This window comes from Equus quagga, chromosome 7 (assembly GCF_021613505.1).
Source record: "Equus quagga isolate Etosha38 chromosome 7, UCLA_HA_Equagga_1.0, whole genome shotgun sequence".
Taxonomy (NCBI): domain Eukaryota; kingdom Metazoa; phylum Chordata; class Mammalia; order Perissodactyla; family Equidae; genus Equus; species Equus quagga.
Genome location: NC_060273.1, coordinates 14,304,663 through 14,326,880, shown reverse-complemented (window position 1 = coordinate 14,326,880; position 22,218 = coordinate 14,304,663). Strand labels below are relative to the sequence as shown.

General features: G+C 40.2%; 1 protein-coding gene across 2 annotated transcripts in view; it reads left to right on the top strand.

Moving 5' to 3' along the window:
• Nucleotides 1–210: 210 nt before the first annotated feature.
• The window catches only part of SMG1 (SMG1 nonsense mediated mRNA decay associated PI3K related kinase), a 92,306-nt gene continuing 70,298 nt past the window's right edge, over nucleotides 211–22,218 (top strand). The window contains exons 1-2 of one of the 2 annotated variants that reach the window (XM_046666695.1): nucleotides 211–344; nucleotides 20,998–21,055. In XM_046666695.1, the coding sequence (XP_046522651.1) occupies nucleotides 21,042–21,055 (14 nt within the window). In that variant the 5' untranslated portion in view covers nucleotides 211–344; nucleotides 20,998–21,041. The remainder of the gene's footprint in view (nucleotides 345–20,997; nucleotides 21,056–22,218) is intronic. The other variant, XM_046666694.1, reaches the window with a different exon arrangement.

The following is a 22,218-nucleotide window of genomic DNA, read 5'->3' as shown; positions in this document are numbered from 1 at the left end:
CCTGGGAGAGACGTCGCCTCCCCTGCCTCCGCCTCCCCCTCGCCGCGCCGCTCCCGCCTCCTCGTCCTGCGCTGCGGGCTCAGGCGGAACCCGGAACGGCCGTCCGCCTCCCCCGCCCTCCGCCGCCGCCTCCTCCTCCTCGGCTTCCTCCTCAGCCCCGGGCCGGAGCGGCGTGTCGGCGGCGGCCGGTTCGGGCGGCGACTCGCGCTTCTTCGGGCGGCGGCGCTTGGCCATGTCGTGTCGGGGAAGGTAATGAGCCGCAGAGCCCCGGGGTCTCGGCTGAGCAGCGGCGGCGGCGGCGGCGGCACCAAGTACCCGCGGAGCTGGAATGACTGGCAACCCAGGTGGGTGAGCCGGCGCCCAGCCCGCCGCGCCGACCCCCAGCCCCGCCTCGGGCCGGCCGCGGCCTAGGGCCGGCGAGCGGGGAGGCGCGGCCTAGGCCCTCCACCCCGCGGGCACCGGGCGCGGCTTCCTGGGTTCCTCCCGCCCCGGCTGGGGGAGGAAGGCCGCGGGGAGGCGAGGCCTAGATGCCTCCCCTCTCTCTGCATTTCAGCCCCGGGGCTGGTGCCGAGACCCAGGGCGCCCGCGGGGACGCTGCCTAGGAGGTGGGTCAGGGAGGGGGGAAGAGAGGGGCCGGGGAGGGGGACCACTTTCTAGTGACCACCTTCCCCCCAAGTTGGGATTAGAAAGTTGGGGGATCCTGGGAGTCCAGGACCCTGTCTGTTACCCATTGACTTCCTTGGCTCCTCATCCTCTCGGTCCCCACGTGAAAGACCTCCTTAACTGTGATCCCTTCTGTGCCCCCCACGTGTCAGTACTTTAAAAAAACCTCCAAGGTTTTACCCTGACTTTAGGCAGGGCAGTTGTGGGGCGGGGAATGAGGCTGTCGCTGTGTTCATGGGGCCGACCCACTCTGGTCCTGGGAAGTGAAGTTTTCCCCAAGTGGAGGGGCGGTTACCCTGGTGGAGAGCTGTTCATACCTGGGCACTTGAGTGGGCCGCTCAGCGGTGGAGAAGGTCCTCGCGTATGGAGGAGGATTCGCGCTCACCGCTTTAGGGCCTAGTTGGAATTGAATATATTAGGAGTATCAACCTTTTTATTAAAAAAAATTAATTTTCGTGTCTTTCTGATTAACCATGGGGCAGTTGTACCTAATTTGGGGCTGATTTATTCTTCTTTCTCTTACCAAGTGCTTGTAATGTTGAGAGACTATTTGGAATTTAGCTCGGTGCTTAGAACTCCCTAAATGTGTGTAATAGTTTAGAGTTAGTTGATTCATGGAGCTCTCATACTTGGAAGCAAACTTGCGTTACAGTTGTCCAGGAACTGGCCAAATAGATGGAAGACGCACACGTTGTTGGAGTGACTTTCGCTTCCTGATGGTTGCGTGTAATTCCAGCAGTGTTTGGAAATAAATAATTTAAGAAGATGTTAGAATGTAACATTTTAAGATGTGATTGAAAAATCAAAACGTGGTACACATCTTAGTCTGTTTAATATGCCTTCCCAAGTCCTGTGTCTGTTGAGAACCAATGTACATACCTAGGTGACATTAAAAGTTAGTGTCTGAATCTAGAATTGAGATGTCTAAGTAGTTTAAAAAAGAAACTGTTTGGAAAGCAGTTTTACTTGTCCTTTATCACTTAGGGTTTGTAAGTGTTTTAAATAAAATCGATTGACTTGTTTAAGTATTTTTATCTGTAATTGACATTCTTAGTTGTTTTGTACTTTCCTTGAAATGTGTAAAATTTAATTTTTTTGCATCCAACAAGTTGATGATATATGAGCCTGAATTTGATGTTTGAGAGCTCTTCTTTTGCTATGGATTTTCCATTATTTTTCAGTACTGTGGTCAGCATATGTATAAGAATTTAGTGTATCTTTAGAGGGCTAAATAAAGTGCCCTTCTCAAATATCCTAGAGCTTTCGGAAAATAATAAATTGTAACTTGTAGTTCTAAATAAATGGAGTAGTGGAGTTGCAGCCACATGCTGGGTCACCTGACTTATTTGACAAGTATGAAACAGAATGGCTTATAGTTATGGAATATGGACATGGGTTATTAATATTATCCGTGTTGTTTTCTTCTTTCAAGTGCTTTATTTCTTGACTGTGTGTGCTGTGTTGCGGGAGGATGTGAGCTTTCTTTGAAGCTGTGCTCTGTAACAAATTCTCAGAGCTTATTGCCTAGGTAGACAAATACTCGACTGTGAGATGTACTTGGTTACATGGAGTAACAGTTGGTTAGGATGTTGGAAATACTTGGCTTCTTTGTGGAGAAGGGAACAGAGTAGTGTGGACAATACCCCATGGCACAACTTGATTTATTTGCAGTCACCATAGTTGTTTTGTTAAATAGCTAATAAAAAACCTCAGATGTTTGCCAAGTCATAAGTTTTCATGGTTTGAGGTTGTTATTCTGTCCCCTCTTCACTTCGGAAAGGTGACTGACTCCAGTTAACCAACAGAATGGAGCCTTATCTTTCCCCCTTGTTTAAATGGGAGTTTATTTTTCTAAACATCTTCAGATGCAGGCAAATTCTTTATGGTTCATCTGAATCATTTTGGTTTTTAAAAAAAATTCTTTGCCTTTACCATTCCTTGTCTGATTTTTTTTGGGTTCTGTTTTCCTAGATTTAGGCTTTTGAAAAAGTGGGATTTAGAAAAGCAATTCTCGTTGGTTTCTCATAGTGTTAGTTTGTCACGTAGTCTGGAAACCCACCGTTGAGTCAATCATGGTTGCACATATTGACAGGAAGTGTGCCAGGTGGCTGAATAGACTCCTGTCATCTGGCGACAGAGCAGGCCTGCCTTTGCTACAAGCATACCTTCAGCAGAAAGCATTTATGTAGCACTGGCTGATAGTCTTCATTTTCGTTCACTGTACTCTGAATTATCATTTAAGAATGATTAGGCAAATGAATGGTTTTATCCTTGCCACTAGCCAAAGCTTGTCCTGTTCTTCTCTCTCTCTCTCTTTTTTTTTTGTGAGTGAGATTAGCTCTGGTCTGTTGCCAGTCTTCCTCTTTTTGCTTGAGGAAGATCATCACTGAGCTAACATCTGTGCCAGTCTTCCTCTGTTTTATAGGGGATGCCACCGCAGTGTGGCTTGACAAGCAGTGCTTGGGCGGCGCCCAGGATCCAAACCTTCGAAGCGGAGTGTGCAAACTTAACCACTTCACCACCAGGCCAGCCCCCTGTCCTTTTCTTGGTTTTATTTTGAGAAGTAATCTTCTAGTTGTATCAATCAAGATAGAGATCAGAATGGTTTAAAATTAAATGTATAATTAGTTACTGTACATTTTAATATTCCAAAATGACATGATTATTTTGATATTGGAGTCAAATATAGATTAGTTCAACAAATGAGGTTGCATTCAGGTCAACATCAAAACAAATTTTACTTCTACACTTGGGAGTCGTAGGACTTTGGTTAACAGATATGTATCAGGTGTCTTAATGTGCCCAAACTTAATGATCTTTCTACAAGTCTAAAAGAATGAAACTGTATATTAAAAATAGTTTCCATTTTTGGTAAAATGTAGACAGATTAAAGTTTTTAAGATTAATAGAACCACTGATTTTAAGGAGGCTCTAGGTTAGTATGGGAGATAAGAAGGGGCTTTGTAAAAGGTAAAGCATTACGTGGATATTAATTGTGATATAATTCTTGGTATAATTATTTTTACATGTGATTAAGAAAGTTTAAAGCCTGGACTGTCAGAAGAGGGAAAACTGTACCGTTGAGTTGGGGGCAGTGGGCCATGAAATTGATCTGTACTTTTTTGATAGTAAATTTGGGGAGGATCTCTCTCTCAAAAAAAAAAAAAAACCCCAAAACAGAAGAAAGTAGGGAGATGGCAAAATGCAAGTTATCCTTGGTAAGAAATTCCCAGTTTGGTTAGAAGGATGAAGTAGTTAAGAGAAGTGATACAAATAAGAGAGAAAGCTCAAGAGCTGGATTGAGCTGTTTTGTAGGCCTTGAACCATAGTTTAAGTGTATTTGGTGTGATCTTAGGGATCCATTGAAGTTTTACCAGCAGGGAAGTGGCATTAGTTTAGAAGATTAAAATTAGTTGGGGGGTGTGTATATGTAACCACAGTAGGAACAGTCTAGATGGGAGACTGCTGAGGACCTGAGTATTCTGTTTATAGCTCATGATTTAAATTCAGACAAAATATTCAGCCCAATATGTGGGAATTTCTATAAGCAGAAGCCCATCATTTGTTATCTGGTATCGATTGAGGATGAGCACTAAAGTGATTCTTTTTCTCTGCTCACACTTCAGTTCAGCTTAGGACACTTATGTATATGGAATGGTCATACACATAAACTGGTGTGTGGTCCATGATGTCTTTTGGGAACATCAAGTTCTCACAATGTTTTAATTTAAGGTTTCCTGCCTTCACTGCCTGGCGTATAGTAGGCACTTACTTACTTGCCTTTCTTTCTCTATCCTAATCACGTAAAATAAATCCCTGAGACTCATTTCAGTGGACTTCCGTTTATGGAGTCACACAAATTGTCAATTGTTTGGTGTCTCTTTATATTATTATTGTTTGGTTGCTTGTCTTTGGCTATCTTAAAGTTGTCTCAGCACCCATTTTATTTTGGGGACAAGAAAATAATACCCCTCTTACACAGAAGTGTAACAGTAAAGATTGCAGACATTTTGTGGTTTAATTCTAAATGAAATATTCCAGCTTATTACATTTTAATTTTTTAAAAATGCAGAGTGTAACCTCTTAAATTCGTATAGAGTTTTTTGATGTAGAGACATTTGTCTTTAGAGATTTTATTTTTTCTTTTTTTCCCTAAAGCCCCCGATACACAGTTGTATATTTTTAGTTGTGGGTTCTTCTAGTTGTGCTATGTGGGACGCCACCTCAGTATGGCTTGATGAGTGGTGCCCTGTCCGCACCCGGGATCCAAACCGGCGAAACCCTGGGCCACCAAAGTGGAATGTGGAAACTTAACTGCTGCACCACCGGGCCGGTCCCCGAGACATTTGTTTTTATAATGTTGGTTCCACTCCATCTTGTATTGGTTGATTGAGTGTACTTTCCTTTTAGTTGAGTTCTTTTTTTTTTCCCTCCCCAAAGCCCCAGTACGTAGTTGTATGTCCTAGTTGTGGGTCCTTCTAGTTCTTCTATGTGGGACGCCGCCACAGATAGAATGTGGCTTGAGCATGGCTTGAGGAGTGGTGTGTGGGTCTGCACCCAGGATCTGAACCAGCGATCCCTGGGCCGCCGCAGCAGAGCGCGAGAACCTGACCACTCGGCCACGGGTTGGCCCCGGAATTCTTTTTTTTTGAACTTTATTGTGTTACTTTTTTGAGGTAAAATTTACATGTGTATAGGTGTTAAGTTCAGTGAATTTTGACAAATATATACACCTGTGGAACCACTACCCCAATCAAGATGCAGATGCACAATGACTTTTCAGTTGGGTAACCCCCCTACCCCCCAAAAAACCCGACAGTGTGTACAGGTAGATTTCACCTTAACATTTTTTGTAGAAAGGAAATCTTTGAATATTATCTTATGATTTATTACCAACTGAATGGTTTCTGAGAATTGATAACCTCATTATCTTCAACATATTTCTATTACTCCTCTTTTGCTGTAAGCATACTTAACTTGGGGTATCTGAGGATCCCCGTGAAAACAGTTTCAGACGGTGGAGCCACCGTCAACCTTTTCAGGCATTCATGTCCTAGAACTTGGAGGAGCTCCTCTGCTTGGCCGAGTTTATTCCTCTGAGCTACAGGTTTGTGGACCTTTCTCCACACTCTCCATACCAACTGTGGCTTTGCTGTGTTTCACGCTCTCCCCAGTCTAAACCTCGTGCTTCCTTTAAGACCCCTGCCCCGCTACTGCCACCCTTTGTGATCCCTTTCCTTTCCGAATCTTGCAGCTGTCTACGGTGAAAGTAACTATGCTTCTCAGTTCAGTGATTGGTTTCTTGTGTTCCCCCAACTAGTTTAAGTCCCTGAGGGCTGAGCCAGAGCCAGATTCTCCCCCACATCTCTGTCTTCTTGCCCTAAAGCGCTCCCCAAGCTCAGTTCTGCTTTAGGGCCTTTGCACTTGCTCTTCTTGCTTTGTCCCTACAACATAGATTGCTTTTCTCAGAGTACTTGACCTGGGTGCTCTCAGGCTGTCTCAGCCTAAATGTCACCCCCTCAGTGAGAAGCAGCAGCCTTCTTTAACACTTCACTGTAGGTTTTCCTCATAGCACTTACTGGGATTTTCATGTGTGTCTTCCCCAATAAAACGTAACCTGCGTATGTGCTTGCATCTCGTATATTCTTTTTGCCTCTGTATGTCCCTTCTTCCCTGTCAGTGCGTCAGTAAACAGCATACACTGTACTTTGTGTATTTCGATTCCTTCCTCAAGTAAATACATAAAACTGGAATTCTGCAAATTTGTTTCTGTGTTTAGAGTTAGCTCCAGAGCTTACAACATTGTTGCCATAGGAGGCGTTGCATTTTTAGGGGAGCTGTTCCTTGTAAGCAGCCTGGTTAGCCCGAGGCAGCAGCTTACATCAGCTGATTGAACGGGTTCAAAGGGACGGTGTTCTTCTAGTGGACTGAGGTGGCCAGATCTTTCACAGAAGAAAGAGTATGGTCATTTAAGATTCATAGGTTTTATCTATCTTGAAAAAATACGTTGCTCACAAATTTAAAGTTCTTTTACCCATTGACATTTTATCCCATATCTGTTGTATCTATCTGTACATTATGTGAGCAGTCTAATCACGAAAAGTTAGGCACCGGCTTGAGCCTTCTGGCATTGCAGTAGAACACCCGAGGAAGCGGACTTCCTGCCTCTCGGATGCCTGCTGATTGGGGAGTGACTGAAACCCGAATCTTCCAGAATCAGCAGATTGCTAAACATAGTGAATTACTTCTTTCATATTAATCTTCCTATCCTTTCAAAAAAGGCAGTTGTCTTCCTGTTAGAAATTATTCCTTTGGAGGTTAATGTTGCTATTCTTATTATTTATAGTATGTGTAAGAACTCGTGTATTACTTACAACCTTTTACAGACTTCTGGTATTTACCATTTAAAAACCTCTTTTAGAGGAGTTTCTGGTATCAGAATATAGATAGTTTTTTGGTATGGAATTTCCTAAATTGTGCTATTTCTTTGTTTTTAAGGAGAGGTAGTACTTTTCCTTTACCATTTTTATCATCATAAAGAGAACCTCAGCAGTGCTCTTATAGGTCCACAAGAATATTATTAATATTTCGGCAGTGTCCTAAGGTAATTGTATACTTATGTATCTATCTGCAGTTTAAAAAAAACAAGGTTAAACTTACTGTTTACTAGATCTTTCTATTTGGGTGGCATCCAGTATATAATACCTTTTCTGTTGATTAGGGAAAAGGCTCCACTAATAAGTATGTCTTAGATTTTATAAAGTTAAATATATTAGTTTTTCTTCCATATTTGACTATGTTGACAACACTTTCTTTTATTTTTTACTGAAGCTCTTTGAATTTAAATTTTCCCTCTTATATTAATTGAAAACTTGTCTTCGTGCTCTTCTCGTTAGCATTTTAATCTTCTGATTTTAAAAGATGTGTATATGTGTTATGTATGTGTTTGAGATTTTAACTTGCGTCTTGCAACATTTAGTTCTTTGGAGCAATCCATGATGCTTGCTGTTCAGCCTCTTGAGGGTCTCCCTGGTCTACATGCCTCATAATATGAACCCTGGAATTTCTTGTGTGAAATATAACACTTTATTTCCAGACTCTGTTTTGATTCTGACACTGGAAATTCAGATTAGTTGCCCTAATGACAGATTCTATGTTGGCTTCCTGAGATTTGCTAGAATTTAGACAGAAAAACCTATTAATTTGAGGAAAGATGTCAACCTTTTTGTCCTCTTTATAGAATGGAACTCTTTTATGATTGGATGATTAACAGATCCAGAGATGATCACCAGTATCACACAGTATGGTGTGGTTGAATTAATACGTATTTAATTGAAAATAAAACACATCCTGGAATTTCTTTCCTATGAAGATTGATCATCTTTCTTGCCTGCCCTTCTATTCTTTGGGTACATGTGAAGAAAAATGAAAATATAGCAGGTTTCCCAGCAGCAGGACTATGAAACTTGAGATTTAGAGTTTATTTATTAGTCATGTTTAAAAAAACCTACCTTAAGACATAGTTTGTATTGTTTTTAAAGGACTTCAGTTAGAATTCTGACTATGAAAAGCGCTTCTGTCATTACATATTTGAGGTAGTGATAGCATTTTAATATATGTCTTGTTCCTTTTTTGAAAATATTGGAATTAAGAATGAACTTAATAAAGGTATGTCGGGGTAATCAGTTGACTGACTATAAAACAAAGTTTTATAAAAGAAGCGTTTTATTTAATTAAAGTGGCCTATCTTGTATAGTTACTATACTGCTAGTATTCCGTATGTTTTTGTTGTAATCGTATTGAGGATATAAGAATTGTACCAGTAGTGCTGTTCTCCTTGATCTTTTAGTCCATGTAAAAATCCACTTGCTGTCTTAGTATAATTGCGTTGGAGAAATTAGAAATAGAACCGGGGTGTTTTTAGATTCCTCTCTAAGGTGTATTTATTTTTAAGAATGTGTGCATTTTTAGTATTGATCCTTCACAAATATTTATCTTAGGAGAGGCTGGTGTCATGAAAATAGCAGAGGACTAAGAATGGGAAGACAGAGGTCTTTTGTACTGGCACTACCAGCTGTCTCTCGGAGGAGGTCATTCTTGCCTTCCTTAAGATGTAGAGTTATGAGGGTTAAAGATGAAGTTTGGGAAATTGCTCTTAGAACTGTTAAAGTGCCATACAAATGCTATTTATGTTACCGTGTCTGAATCAAATTTGGAATTTTAAAGAACCCCCCCCTCTTTTATCTCTTCCTCAAAAAGTTTTAGAATTAACTACACTCATGGGCACATAACTAGTTCAAATTTCATTTTTGTCTTCTAGTACTCTGAGTACTAGAGTGTGTGTGTGGTAACTTCTAAAAATTTTGTAAAGGGTATTTATGTCAAGTCTCTTAGAGGATAATTGTTAAATTTCTGTTAAGTATGGTACATGACATTTGTGATGTTGCTTGTAAGCTACTTTAAAAAAAAGTGTTGGTGGAGATGCAAATAATTGCCCTCCAGTATAGAAGTGATTCTCTTTCTACATTTGCTGGAGTGCTTTCATTAGGCTGATAAACTTGTTTCAAGTTGGCTAATGAGGAATTTATAGATCTGCATCATTCTTTATTTGTTCTCCCTATCTTATTATTCACACTTTAAGAACTTGATACCAGTTGAAATTGTGAGCCAGCAAAAAGGATCTAATCTTTGTGTCTGTTTGCATGTATTGGAGGGCAGGTGCAAATGGAATTAAATAGAGGGTGAGTTAAAAGCTAGCTGTACCTTGCTTAACTGCTATTATGCAGTTGGAATTTAAGAACATCAGTTGAACGCTGCACTGCTCCCCCCCCCCCCCCCCCCGGGTCTAGTATGTATGTATGTTTGTTTTAAAGGGAGAAGAGAGAATGGATCATGGAGTCATGAAAAGGGTATGCTCTACCAGTGTAAGAGTCTGAAGTACTTATTTTTTATTTATTTGTTTATTTTTGGGTGAGGAAGATTGGAATCTTGGAAAAGACATGCTCTACCAGTGTAATAGTCTGAAGTACTTATTTAAATTAATTAGTTTAATTTTGGGTGAAGAGTGGCCCTGAGCTAACGTCCGTGCAAGTCTTCCTCTATATTGTATGTGGGACTGCCACAGTGGTTTGTTGAGTGATGTGAAGTTCCGTGCCTGGGATCTGAACCTACAAACCCTGGGCTGCCAAAGCGGACAGCACGAACTTAACCACTACGCCACAGGGATGGCCCAGAAGTACTTAGAAAAAAGAACCACATGTATCTTCTAAACAAAGATAGGAATTAATGAAATTTTGTATCATTATAAGAATATATGTACAGTATTAAGCTATCATGAGATTTTGGTGCTATTTTAAATTATGGCACTATAAATTTACTCAAAACGAGTAAATAGTCTCCTAAGAAACTTCATATCTGGAAACATTAGGTTTTCTCTTGTTGTAAAAGGAAATTATAAAAGGTTCTTATTTTAAACTACTTAAATCAATCTGACTAAAGTGTATTTAGTATAAAATATAACAAAAGAAAAAGATAGGATTTTATAGATCTTGTGAGTTTAAAGTGGCTTAAGTGATGATTTTGAACTGTTTCATAGCTTTCTTAAACTTAAGGCTAAATACTTTAAATACCTGAGTATGTTTCTGGCTACTGCTGAGCACAGTGGGAGCATTGTTTCCTGGCTCTTGAGTGCTGCTTACTAGTATGTTTCAGTAACTACCAATAACTGTCTTCATTTAATGAATTTTCCTACAGTTAGAAGAATAGTGTGATTTTTCTGAAAAGTATCGTCCTTTCTCAACTGTTTAATTTAGGAGCCCGTATCTTTTGAGATTTGTCTATGAGACCTTTTTATTTATTTATGTTTAAGTAGTAGGAAATGGCTATTTCAAGATCACCCCTAAAAGAGATCCCAGTGCTTAAGTAGGAGGGTTTACCATACATATTTTATCTCTGATTACAGGAATTATGTTTCTTTCCCAATTTGTTGTTTAACAGTGTATTTCCTACCTTGGGATACTTAAGGAGATAGGTCCTATAGGAGTTCTTAGGGATGTTGAAAAGAATCAGTCCATTTAAAAATCTAGCCAACCTGGGGCCGGCCCCCTGGCCAAGTGGTTAAGTTTGCACGCTCTGCTTCAGTGGCCCAGGGTTTCGCCGGTTCGGTTCCTGGGCACAGACCTAGTGCCATTCATCAAGCCATGCGGAGGCGGTGTCCCATATAGCAGAACCAGAAGGACCTGCAACTAGAATATGCAACTATGTACTGGGGGGTTTTGGGGAGAAGAAGCAAAAAAAAAAGATTGGCAACAGTTGTTAGCTCAGGTGCCAATCTTTAAAAAAAAAAAAGAATCTACATGCTGTCTTACTATAATTACGTTGGTAAAGTTAGAAATAGAGCCAGGGTGTTTTAGATTCCTCTCTAAGATGTATATATTTTTTAAGAGAGTTGGGGCAGGGGTCATGTATATAATTTGAGAATGCCCTAAAGATATTTCTAGTAATATCTTCCTATTTGTTGAGAATCACTGGTGTGGAATGTGAAATCCAGTGTCTTTTCCATATTTGCCATCATATGTGAGATATGTTATGCATTAAGCGATGCATGGTAGAATATTGCTCTTTTGATGCCCCAAAACCTCGACTGTGCCCAAGATTTGTAGGGTTGTGTCCCTTACCAATGAGGCACTGGTGCCTTACTTAGTAATAGTCTTCTTTAAAAGTATCTATGTTTAAGTTGGATAATTTTTGTTTTTTCTTAATGTGTAACAAGTGATTTTTGGCAAGCACATTTTTCTTGACAAGTCTCACCTCTTAAAAAAAATAATGGTAATAATGTTATCTGTTAAACAGTACATTTATTTTTAAAGGAGACCACAGTGCTTTTTATGATTATGATTATAATTATTTTTTTGCTGAGGAAGATTGGCCCTGAGCTAACATCCGTGCCCATCTTCCTTTACTTTATATATGGGATGCCTGCAACAGCGTGGCTTGATAAGTGGTGCATAGGTCTGCACCTTGGATCCGAACCCATGAACCCGAGGCTGCCCCCTAGGCTGCCGATGCAGAGCACATGAACTTAACCATTACGCCACTGGGCCCGCCCCAGGATTATTTTTAAAGAGAAGATTTAAAATAGGTAATTGTTAGAGAATCTCACAAGCATGTCAGTTCCTTGGGGGATATGCTCAAGTCTGTTAGCTAGAGGAACTTTATCAGAATAACTCAGAGTCATTATTTGCTTATTTTCAGGACTTTTTAAAGGTGGTCACACACATTTCTTACATTAATAAAGTAGTTCTTTTTTCTTGATTATAGAGTCCCAGTCTGGTTTCCAGACCTCTTTTTAGAATTCCTGTAGTGTTTACCTCTGTAGTGATTCTTAATCTCCGTCCAACGTTTGGCTTTTAACTAGAGAGCCTTGGGGTGGGTGTGAAGGGGTGGGACTTGTGTCTTTGTGGACTTTGAGTCTTTCTGTCCTTCCTCTGCTAGGGAGGTCATGGAGTAAGAGATTTCCTTTCAATCTTGGCAATTTCCCAGGCTGAATGGGATGTTTCTAAAGTACTTCCAGGACTTGCTGACAAAAGGGTAAGATAAGCAATGCAAATAGGAGCTGAAGCAGGGTTTCTTTTTAAGGCTGTACGCTAGCTTGGGTTACAAATAAAGGCCAGGACAAAGTGAGTCAAATTGACCTGGTGCCTTAGATTCAGGAGCCTTTAGGTGAATGGTTATTTAGCATAAAGAAAATTGTTTTTGCTAGATACTGAACACTGAATTCACATCTGAATTGGAGATAAAAGCATACAAGATTTTATAACTGCCAATATTCTTAATCCCCACTAAGATATGAATTTATGCCAGATGAGGTACATAACCTCAGAATACTTAAGTACTTAGAATAAATTAGCTTGGATTTCATGTCTCTGTCTCAGCCAATGATTTTACTAGCCTTAGTGCTTTGACTCTTTAAGTTTTTTGTGTTGTCTCAGTGGTTAGTTAATAAGAATTTAGCCACAATTTAGAAAGCTATCAAAATGGGTAGGCAATGCAATAAAATATTAAGAACTTATTGTGCATTTCTTTTTTTAAAAAATGAAGTGCTATAAGGACTGTCTCAGGTATTTCTCAGGCATTGACAAAGAGTAAAGTTGCTGTCTTGCTGGAAATTTAGAACTTTTGCTGTTAAAATAGGTAACAGTTGTCTTTTACTGTGTAAGAGCAGTGTTTTTTTTTTTTCTGCACCTTGGCTGGGTTAATCCTTTCCGAGCTCTTCTTATGTTCCAGCTCTTCTTATGCCTGATAAATTAATTCAGGCGCTAACAGTCTGGTCTCATTCAAAAACTTTAAGCCAGTGCTTCATTTTTGCTTTTCCCTTTAGAACATGGTAGGCTAAATATAGTAGGCAATATAAGTCATGAAATACTGAATTATTGAAATAAACCAACGGTTTTTAATTTATCTTTTATACTTTAAAGTCAGGTTTATTGAGGTGTAATTTACATGCTGTGTAGTTCTTTGAGTTTTGACAAATGCCTGTAGTATTATAACCATGACCACCACAGTCAGGCTATGGAATAGTTCCATCATCCTCCAAAATTTCCTTGTGCCCCTTTGTAGTCAGCTTCTACTCCCAGCTCTTGGTAACCACTGGGTTTTTCCCCCCTATAATTTTGCCTTTTCAAGAATGTCATAAATAAGGCTTTCTCAAATTATGGTAAAATGCACATAAAATTTACCATTTTACGGTTCACTGGTATTAAGTACATTCATGATGTTGTGCAACCATTACCACTATCTAGTTCCAGAACTTTTCATCACCCCAAATGGAAACCCTGTACCCATTCAACAGTCACTCCCCATCCTCCCCTCCTCCCAGCTCCTGGCAACCACAAATCTACTTTCCCTGTGGATTTGCCTATTCTGGATGTTTCATACAAAAGGAATCATACAATATGTAGCTTTTTGTGTCTGGCCTTTCACTTTGCATAACCTTTTAAAGTTCGTCCATGTTATAGCAGGTATCAGTACTTCATTCCTTTTTGTAGCTGAATGATATTTCATTATATAGATCACATTTTATCGATCATCCTTTGATGGACATTTGGGTTTCTGCCTTTCGGCTGTTGTGGATACTGTTGTGGTTGAGTGTCTGTGTACAAGTTTTTGTTTGAGCACCGGTTCTCAGTTCTTTTGGGCATATACCTAGTAGTGGATTTGCTAGGTCATATAGTAATTCTATGGTTAACATTTTGAGGAACTGCCAAACTGTTTTCTAAAGTGGTTATACCATTTTACATTCCCACCAATAATGTATGAGGATTCAAATTTCTCCATATCCTCACAACACTAGCTATTTTCTGTTTTTTTAAAAAAATTATGGCTTAGTGGGTGTGGTTTCTCATTGTGGTTTTGGTTTGCATTTCCCTAATCACTGATGATGTTGAGCAACTTTTCATGTGCTTATTGGCCATCTGTTTATCTTTGGAGAAATATATCTATTTAAGTCTTGCTTATTTTTAAATTGGATTGTTTGTCTTCTTGTTGAGTTATAGGATTTCCTTGTATATTTTGGATACTAGACTCTTATGAGATAGGTGATTTGCAAATATTTTCTCCAATTTATGAGTTGTCTTTTACTTTCTTGGGGCATAGAGTGTCCTTTGATGCACAAAAATGAATAAGGCTTTTAAAATGCATGTTGAGTAGATTAAAAAATTCAGAATTTATGTAAATATATTGCTGAAGCCAGTCCTTTCTGTTTCTGACTTCTTTTTTGTGTTCAGAAAAGTTACTCTTAAATTATATGCATAGACCAAAGTTTAGTTATGAAAGTTTTAACTTAGGAGACACACTTTTACTTCATTTGAACAATCATAATGGGTTTTGAACCAAGGTCATCTTCTAGTCTTTCCCTCTCCCCTCTTCAAGCAGCAACCATTGTGCTGTTATGTTGTCCCTATGAAAGGTGTGTGGTATAATAATACTCCCTGCCTTCAATACTAGCATCTCAAACACGTGAGCAAATGGAAGCTAGTATGTAAGTAGTAAAGTGGAAACTAGTGTGGTACACACTTTTTCGGTGCTATAAGAGTTTGAAGAAGGAATGAATGATGGGATTATTTTCCTGAAATCACAGAGCATTTTATATTCCTAATTGGAACTTACACTGACTTAGAGTTTTTCCTTTTTAGATCGTAAGTTCTTAGAGGGTTGGAACCATCTTAGTTCACCTTTTGGAATTTGTTAGCTCTAAATTCTCTTGAGGTAATAATCAAGAAAATATTGTTAATTTTAGTAGAATGTTTTGGAAAGGGAATGTGGGTTGCAGGTTGAATCTTAAGAAAAGTTATTATTGGGTTAGGTTGGGGGACTATATTCCAAGGTCAAGAGAATGGCCTCAGTTATGAGTCTAGGCAGTCATTTAGTCAACACGTAGTTTATATGCTATCTAGGCAACAGGGGTACAATGATAAGCAAATCTGATAGGCCCCTGCCCTTCTGGTGTTTACAGGCTTCTGACAGAACACAGTTAAATAAGCTTTTCAAAAGGTGTAAGAGCTAAGGGAACTATTAGGTTCTTTGGTAGCCACATATATAGCAGGGACTCCTCGCCAGCCCCAGGGCAATCAGAAACTTTCTAAAGGAAAGCTTCAGCTTGGAGGATAAAGAGAAATTAGCTAGGGTTGGTGAGGGGCAAGGACAGGGCTGTTCTGGGCAGACAGGGCTGAGCAAGGTGATTCTTTCTATGGCACTGCAAGATTAGGCTGATGGCATAGAGTGTAAAAGGGGTGGTTGGTTGGTAGAGGTTTAGCTTGAAAGGAAAGTAAGGTACATGGGATTATAAAGGCAGCAGGAGGACATCAGATTTGTGTTTTATGAGAATTATTTTTGTTGCAGTGTGGAGGAGAAATGGGATAGAGAGGAGAACTGGAGGCAGGAAACATACTCTGTCTGACTGACCGAATAGTGCTGTTTATTAGAAAATAGCTGATCATGGTACCATTTATTAAAATGGGGATTCTGGGAGGAAAGGAGCCAGTTGTTGTGTTTGAGGTGTTAGAACATTGAGATTGTTTTTTAAACAGTTGGGTATTTTGGTCTGGACCTCAGAGTAGACTTCTATGATGGAGGTCTAGATTTGGCAGTCAGTGACATACAGAGGATAAATACTGCCATTGCCATGAATTGAGGGAGAGAGTACAAAGTGAGATGAACAGAGGGCCCAAGGTCAGGCCTTGAGAAACTCCAGGGGGTTTGGTAGAAGAGGCTGAGCAAGGCTTTAGAGTTTCCTGAGAAAGCAGAACCAGAGAGGTGGGAAGAAGTACAGAATATAACATCCCATAAGCCAAAGCAAGGGAAGAATGTGTTTACTTTGAATTCTCAGGATCTTAGCACAGAGGGTTATTGTAAGAATTTTTGAAAGTGGTTTTCGGGGCCGGCCCAGTGGTGTAGTGGTTAAGTTTGTGTGCTCTGCTTCAGTGGCCTGGGGTGTGCAGGTGCGGATCTCAGGCACAGACCTATGCACTGCTCATCAAGCCATGCTGTGGTGGCATCCCATATACAAAATAGAGGAAGATGGGTTCCGATGTTAGCTCAGGGCTAATCTTCCTCAGCAAAAGAGGAAGGTTGGCAATGGATGTTAGCTCAGGGCCAGTCTTCCTCACCGAAAAAAAAAAAAAGTGGTTTTCATTCAGCTCACCTCATTCCTCTGCAAGACAGCTTTGTGCAAGCCACAACCTGCTCCACCCTACTCCACAGCCCTGTGAAAGCTGCTGAGAGGATGAGTAAGATGAAGTCTGAAGTATATCTTGAATTTAGGAACGTAGAGGTCATAGTTGGTTTTGCCAAAAGTGATGGGGCATAAGTTGCATCAGTGTGGATTGAAGAGCTAGTAGAGGTAAAGAAATGGGAGTGGAGAGCAGAGAAAACTCTTAGTTTGACTGTAGAGAGCGAAGGCAGGTTATTTGGTGGAGGGACATGTGGGATTGATGCAGTTTGTTGTGTTTTGTGATTTTTAAAAAATACATTTTTGTATTTTTAAAGGGGAGACATTAGAAAATTTGACGTACTTAAGGAGAGAATTGAGTTTGGTGGGAAAGGTAGCCTCCACCGGAGAAAGAGTATTTGAAAGATTAAGAGAAGTAGATGGAATCCTAATCAAGGCCTAGAATTGGGTGCAGATGTGTTATGGTATTTTTTTTCCTTGGTGAATAGAGAGAATGAGTGAGTGTGAGAATGTGTATCTGTGTTGGGGGTTTGGTAGAGTATTTCGGAATCTAAAGAGAAGGGGGAAGGTCTGAATAAGCATGTGGAGAATGGGAGGTGAACACTGGAGGACCTAGGAGTGAGGTGCGTGCTTACTGATGGGCAATGGGTAATTGATAATTTGGTTTATCCAGGGTTGGGGTTTTGCCAGAGTGGTGTGAGGAAATTATTAAGGGAGGTTAAGGGGATTGACAAGAGTATTATTGAAATGATAGACCATGAAATTTAAGCTGGTTAAAGAAGGAAGTGATGAATGAAGAAAGTACTTAAACTGGGAAAAAGTAGAGTTACTGGAATTAAAGTTACCAAAAGAAACTTCAGAGTGGTGTTGAGAAAGAGTGTGAGGATACTCTTGTCAAAAGCAAGTCGTCAGGCGGACATCGAGCAAGATGAACTGAAATGGGCTTATGGGATTTGAGAGACAAGTAGGCCATGAGGAACAGTTCCTACATTGGCAGGGACGGTTTCAGTGGAGTGCTGAGGGTGGAACCCAGATTACAGTGAGTTGAAAAGGGAGTGAAGGCAAGAAAGATACATTTTTCTCAAGAGGTTTGGCCGTGAAGAGTCTAGACAAATTAGAATTAGAAGGAGAAAGGGAGTTAAGATTTGGACTTTTTCTAAAGGAAACACTTGCAAGTGCTCTTGTGTTGATGATATGATGAATAGTAGGAAAGTGGGAGATCCAAGGCATACCTCAGAAGATGGGGGGAAGTATGGCCCCAGAGGGTTACTGGAGATGGGAGGTTTCCTGGTTCCATTATGTGAGGGTGATGGGAGGAAAGGCTCTGGATGCAGAGGCAGGTGAGTTTGTGGATTTATTGGAAAGAAGTTGGCAGGCAGTGGCAGAGTGTTGAAGAACTTGAAAGTCAGAACTGAGTTTGAGTTCCTGCTCTCCCTTTTATAAGCTATGCAATTTTAGATGGGTTATGGAACCTTAGTTACCTCAACTGTAAGATGGTAACTGATGGGACTATGTTAGAGATTAAATGAGATGATTAATGTATGTAAACTGCTTGGGTAAATTGCCTGCCAGGGTTGGTAGGAACTCAAAATTATTTTCTCTGATTATTGAGAGTGCTGTGGAATGGCTTGTACTTCTTGTGAAGCAGGAATCTATAATTGGTAACCACAGGTAGTGCTGGGGGAAGGAGGAGGGTACAGATAGTTTGAAAGCTGTTTTGGAAAGGAGAGAGCCCTGGCTAGGGAGACATGGGCAGCATTGAAGACCCAGTTGTAGTCAGGGAGCTACATGGGGGAAGTGTGTTCACAAACCTTTTCACTGAAGACAGTTATGCACATGAAGCAAAGGTTAAAATCTGATGTAGTGCCTTCCTAGAGTTCCTTTGTTTGTTCCTTTTGCTTAATTTGATTAGAGGTCTGTCAGTAGAAGGTGTCTGAGATTCCTTGGAAGGGAAATAAACTATAATGAAGTCAGTTCAGATTATTATGTTTGCTAAAGATGTTGTTAAAAAACAAAATTTACAATCTTTTAACTTTTGGGTTAGAGTACATTCAGTGATTTTGAGTATAGGTGCAGAGTTAGAGGGGGCATTGTCCACAAGATCACCCTTAGTTCTGATGCCAGTTGCAAGTTTGGGGATCTCCAAGATTACCCTTAGGTTGGATAATTCACCAGAAGGACTTAGAGAACTCATTGACAGTCTTTATACTCATGATTACGGTTTATTACAGCTAAAGGATATAGATTAAAATCCACCAAGGGTAAAGGCGCATAGGGCAGAGTCCAGGAAAGTTCCTAATGTGGAGTTTCCAGTTGTCCTCTCCCTGTGGAGTCATGAACAGTATCACTTTCCTGATGCTGGTGTGTGACAGTGTGCATGGAGTATTACCCACGGAAGCTCACCCCAGCCTGGGTGTCCAGAGTTTTTACTGGGGCTCCGTAATTGACTGCCCACGTGGCTGAACTTGGTGTCCAGCCCTTCTGGAGATTGAGTTGATCCATGTGACTCAAAGCCCCTGCCTTAAGTTACATTGGTATACTTTCTGGTGTGGCCAAAGGCCCCAAGTGAACAAGGAAATTCTTGTTAGGCGTGGCATTCCAGGAGGTTAGAGATTACCCTCCAGAAGCTAAGAGTAAAGGCCAGACTTCTCTTTGGTCAAGGTAAAATTAAAATTGCTTTTACAATAGTTGAATATATTTTTATATTTTGAGTCTTTGTTGTTAGGGCTGTCAAGTTGATTCCAGCTCCTAGCGACTCTGTGTACAGCAGAGAGAACCCTGCCCGGCCTTTCTGTGCCATCCTCTCACCTTCTGGCGCCCTCTCAGATGGCGCTCTGCTGCTGTTCTGCCAGGTTGGTTCGTTTGTTTGAGGAAGATTAGCCCTGAGCTGACGTCCACCACCAGTTCTCCTCTTTTTGCTGAGGAAGATTGACCTTGAGCTAACATTCGTGCCCATCTTCCTCCATTTCTTATATGTGGGACACCTGCCACAGCATGGCTTGGTAAGCGGTACTTGGGCCTGCGCCCGGGATCTGAACTGGCAAACCCTGGGCCGCAGAAGCAGAGCATGTGAACTTAACTGCCGCGCCACTGGGCTGGCCCCTATTCCTCTGTTTTCATGGCCAGGTTTTTTGGAGGTGGGTGGCCAGGTCCTTCTTCCTAGTCTGTCTAATCTGGAAGCTTCGCTGAAACCTGTCCACCGTGAGCGACCCTGCTGGTATTTGAAATACTGCTGGCATAGCTTTCAGCGTTACAGCAACACACCGCCGCTACAGCATGACAACTGACACATGAGTGGTGTGGTTCCCTGACTGGGAAATGAACCCCGGGTCGTGGCAGTGAGAGTGCTGAATCTTAACAACTAGACCACTAGGGCTGGCTATTTTGAGTCTACAGTGGCTGTTTAGTTGAGAGTTTGATTAATGATTAAAAGTTGGTAACAAAGAACGCATAAACAGATAATTAAGATTTGGTATTATAGACACTTAATATTTAAGTAGGTAAGGAAGTTTCATCAAGAAATTATGTTAGCTGTTAATATTTAAATTTTGCAAAACTAACATAAACTCATAATTTTGGCATGATGGTTCACTTCTGTTTTATTAAATTTTGATGTCCCTGAGCCTCCCAAATGAATTTTTTAGCCATAGACTCATGTTTTAGAGCAGTGTCTCTAGTGTGAAAGTGATGTATACAAGGCCCAGGATTATGCATAGTTTCACCTTTACTCTTATCCCTCATGGAAGCGTGTCTGAATCCAGGTGAGTAAGAGACAACTCAGGGATAACCTTGAATTTATTTCTGAAAGGTAAATCTTTTTCAAGTGGTGTTAACTGTCAGTATGAAAAACTCACAGCGTAGCCTACAACTGCATTGTGACAGTGACACTATTTTTGAGCACCATTGCTTTAGAGAATAAATGCATTTCCACCTCATTGGCTTTAGTGCAAATCTCATTTCCTGGTTGATGTCCATTACAAATTAGATCTCACCATGAGAGCGAAATCCCTTAATAAGCCTAGTTAAAAACAACCTGAAGCAGTCTGATGCTTATTCTGGTGGCACCACTAGGTGTGGTGTTTGCATCAAGTCATTTCAGGGTGCTTTATGGAATTCCCTAACTTTCATGCTTCCAGAGTGGCTTTTTTGTTGTTGTTGTTGCTCTTTATAATGCTTACAAGAACACTGGACCACAAGACCACATTTAGCCAGGAGATACTATGCCCTATCACATGGTGGATTGTTGATGTGGGGTCTGAGCATTTGGGTCATTCAAAAGTGAATGACATCTCAGATTTATTACGTTTTCTGTGTACTGAGAATAGGTAACTAAAATGAGCAGTAACTGTATTTGCATGTGATTTGTATGTTATAGTTAACATTTAAATTCTTTTAGGTACTAAAAATTTTTTTGGTTGCCACCTTAAGCCGCTCTATCTTCTAAAGCACAGAGTGGCTTTCAATCTCAATTTTTGCTTCAACATATGAACCCTAGAGGGCTATAGTTCAACTAAAAGCACCTAACCCATAAATGATATTTGCTTCATGTTTGAACAACAATGTTTTAACCCACTGTCTTCACTAATATTGTAACTACTGTCTTACAGATTGACTTGATGCAAAACATCACAAAGGCTCCATATTATACAGTATGCGATTTTTGAGGTATGAGCTTTAGAAACTTACCTCTCATGTGGCATGTACATCAGGCTTTAACTTCAGTTTAATCATTTTGGGGAAATTTATGCATTTCTTTTTTTGTTTTTTCTCTCTTTCCATAATATTTTTAGAGTATTAAAGGGGCTGTGGAAGTATTTTTGGATCCTTGCTAGTTAGTCTTAACAGATACATTTTCTTTTATCACTAAATTGAGACACTAATTCTGGCAGATGGTAGCTTTTTCAGCCCTTATAACTAGCTGAACGTTTATGCCTGCTTCTTTGAGTTCAAATCTGCATTTTCTATTTTGTGCCTTTGATTACCTCATTTTAAGTGCTTGTTTTTGTTCTTTAACAGTTTGCTTTTTATTGGACTGGATCATCTTGTTTGGTACTAACAGCCTTATACTGACTTTTTTTGAGACCTAAGCAGTCTAGATATTATAAAAGTAGAGATTTCATATAAATGCTGAACCGTTTTGTGCTTTTGGGTTCAGAATGCCTATCCCTTGAATTTTGGTTGGAGATGTTTTGATCGGTTTATATTAAAAGAACTTGGCAACTAGGGAGTTTTCAGACAGTTCTGAGACAGTGGTTCTACCCTAGTGAATTTTTCTGTTATATTTCTGAACCCAAATTCTGGGGGGGAAAAGTCTTGATGTTCATAACTCATGGGATTTTAAAACGTGTATTTCTGACAAATTGGGAAGTCACTCCTGGTCTTTTCCAGTTAGTTTGAAATCGAATCCTTCCTAGTTAGAAATGGATTTGTTGGTAGCAGTGGATTGCTTAATTTCTTCAGTGAAGAACTTAAAATCAGCTGCGATATATTGAGTGTAAAAACTTGTTTTGGTTGTATTCATAAAGTCATGAACTGCTTAGGCATTTTTGTTAGACTGGAAACCTTGAGTTTATTTAGTATTATGGTCATAATAACTTTGAGCATAACCCTGTAAGCTAAATATTTCTTAAGAATTCATTATCTTATTTAAGCCTTATAACAACCTTATGTGTTAGATAGGTATTATCTTCTATTTTATGCAGGAAACAACTGAGGCAGATAAGTACTAACGTATTTTACTCCAGAGACAACCGAAGCTTGGCGATTTAAGCACCTTGTGCAAAGTCACACATACCTTTTCAGTGCTGGAGCTGGGATTTGAGCCCAGA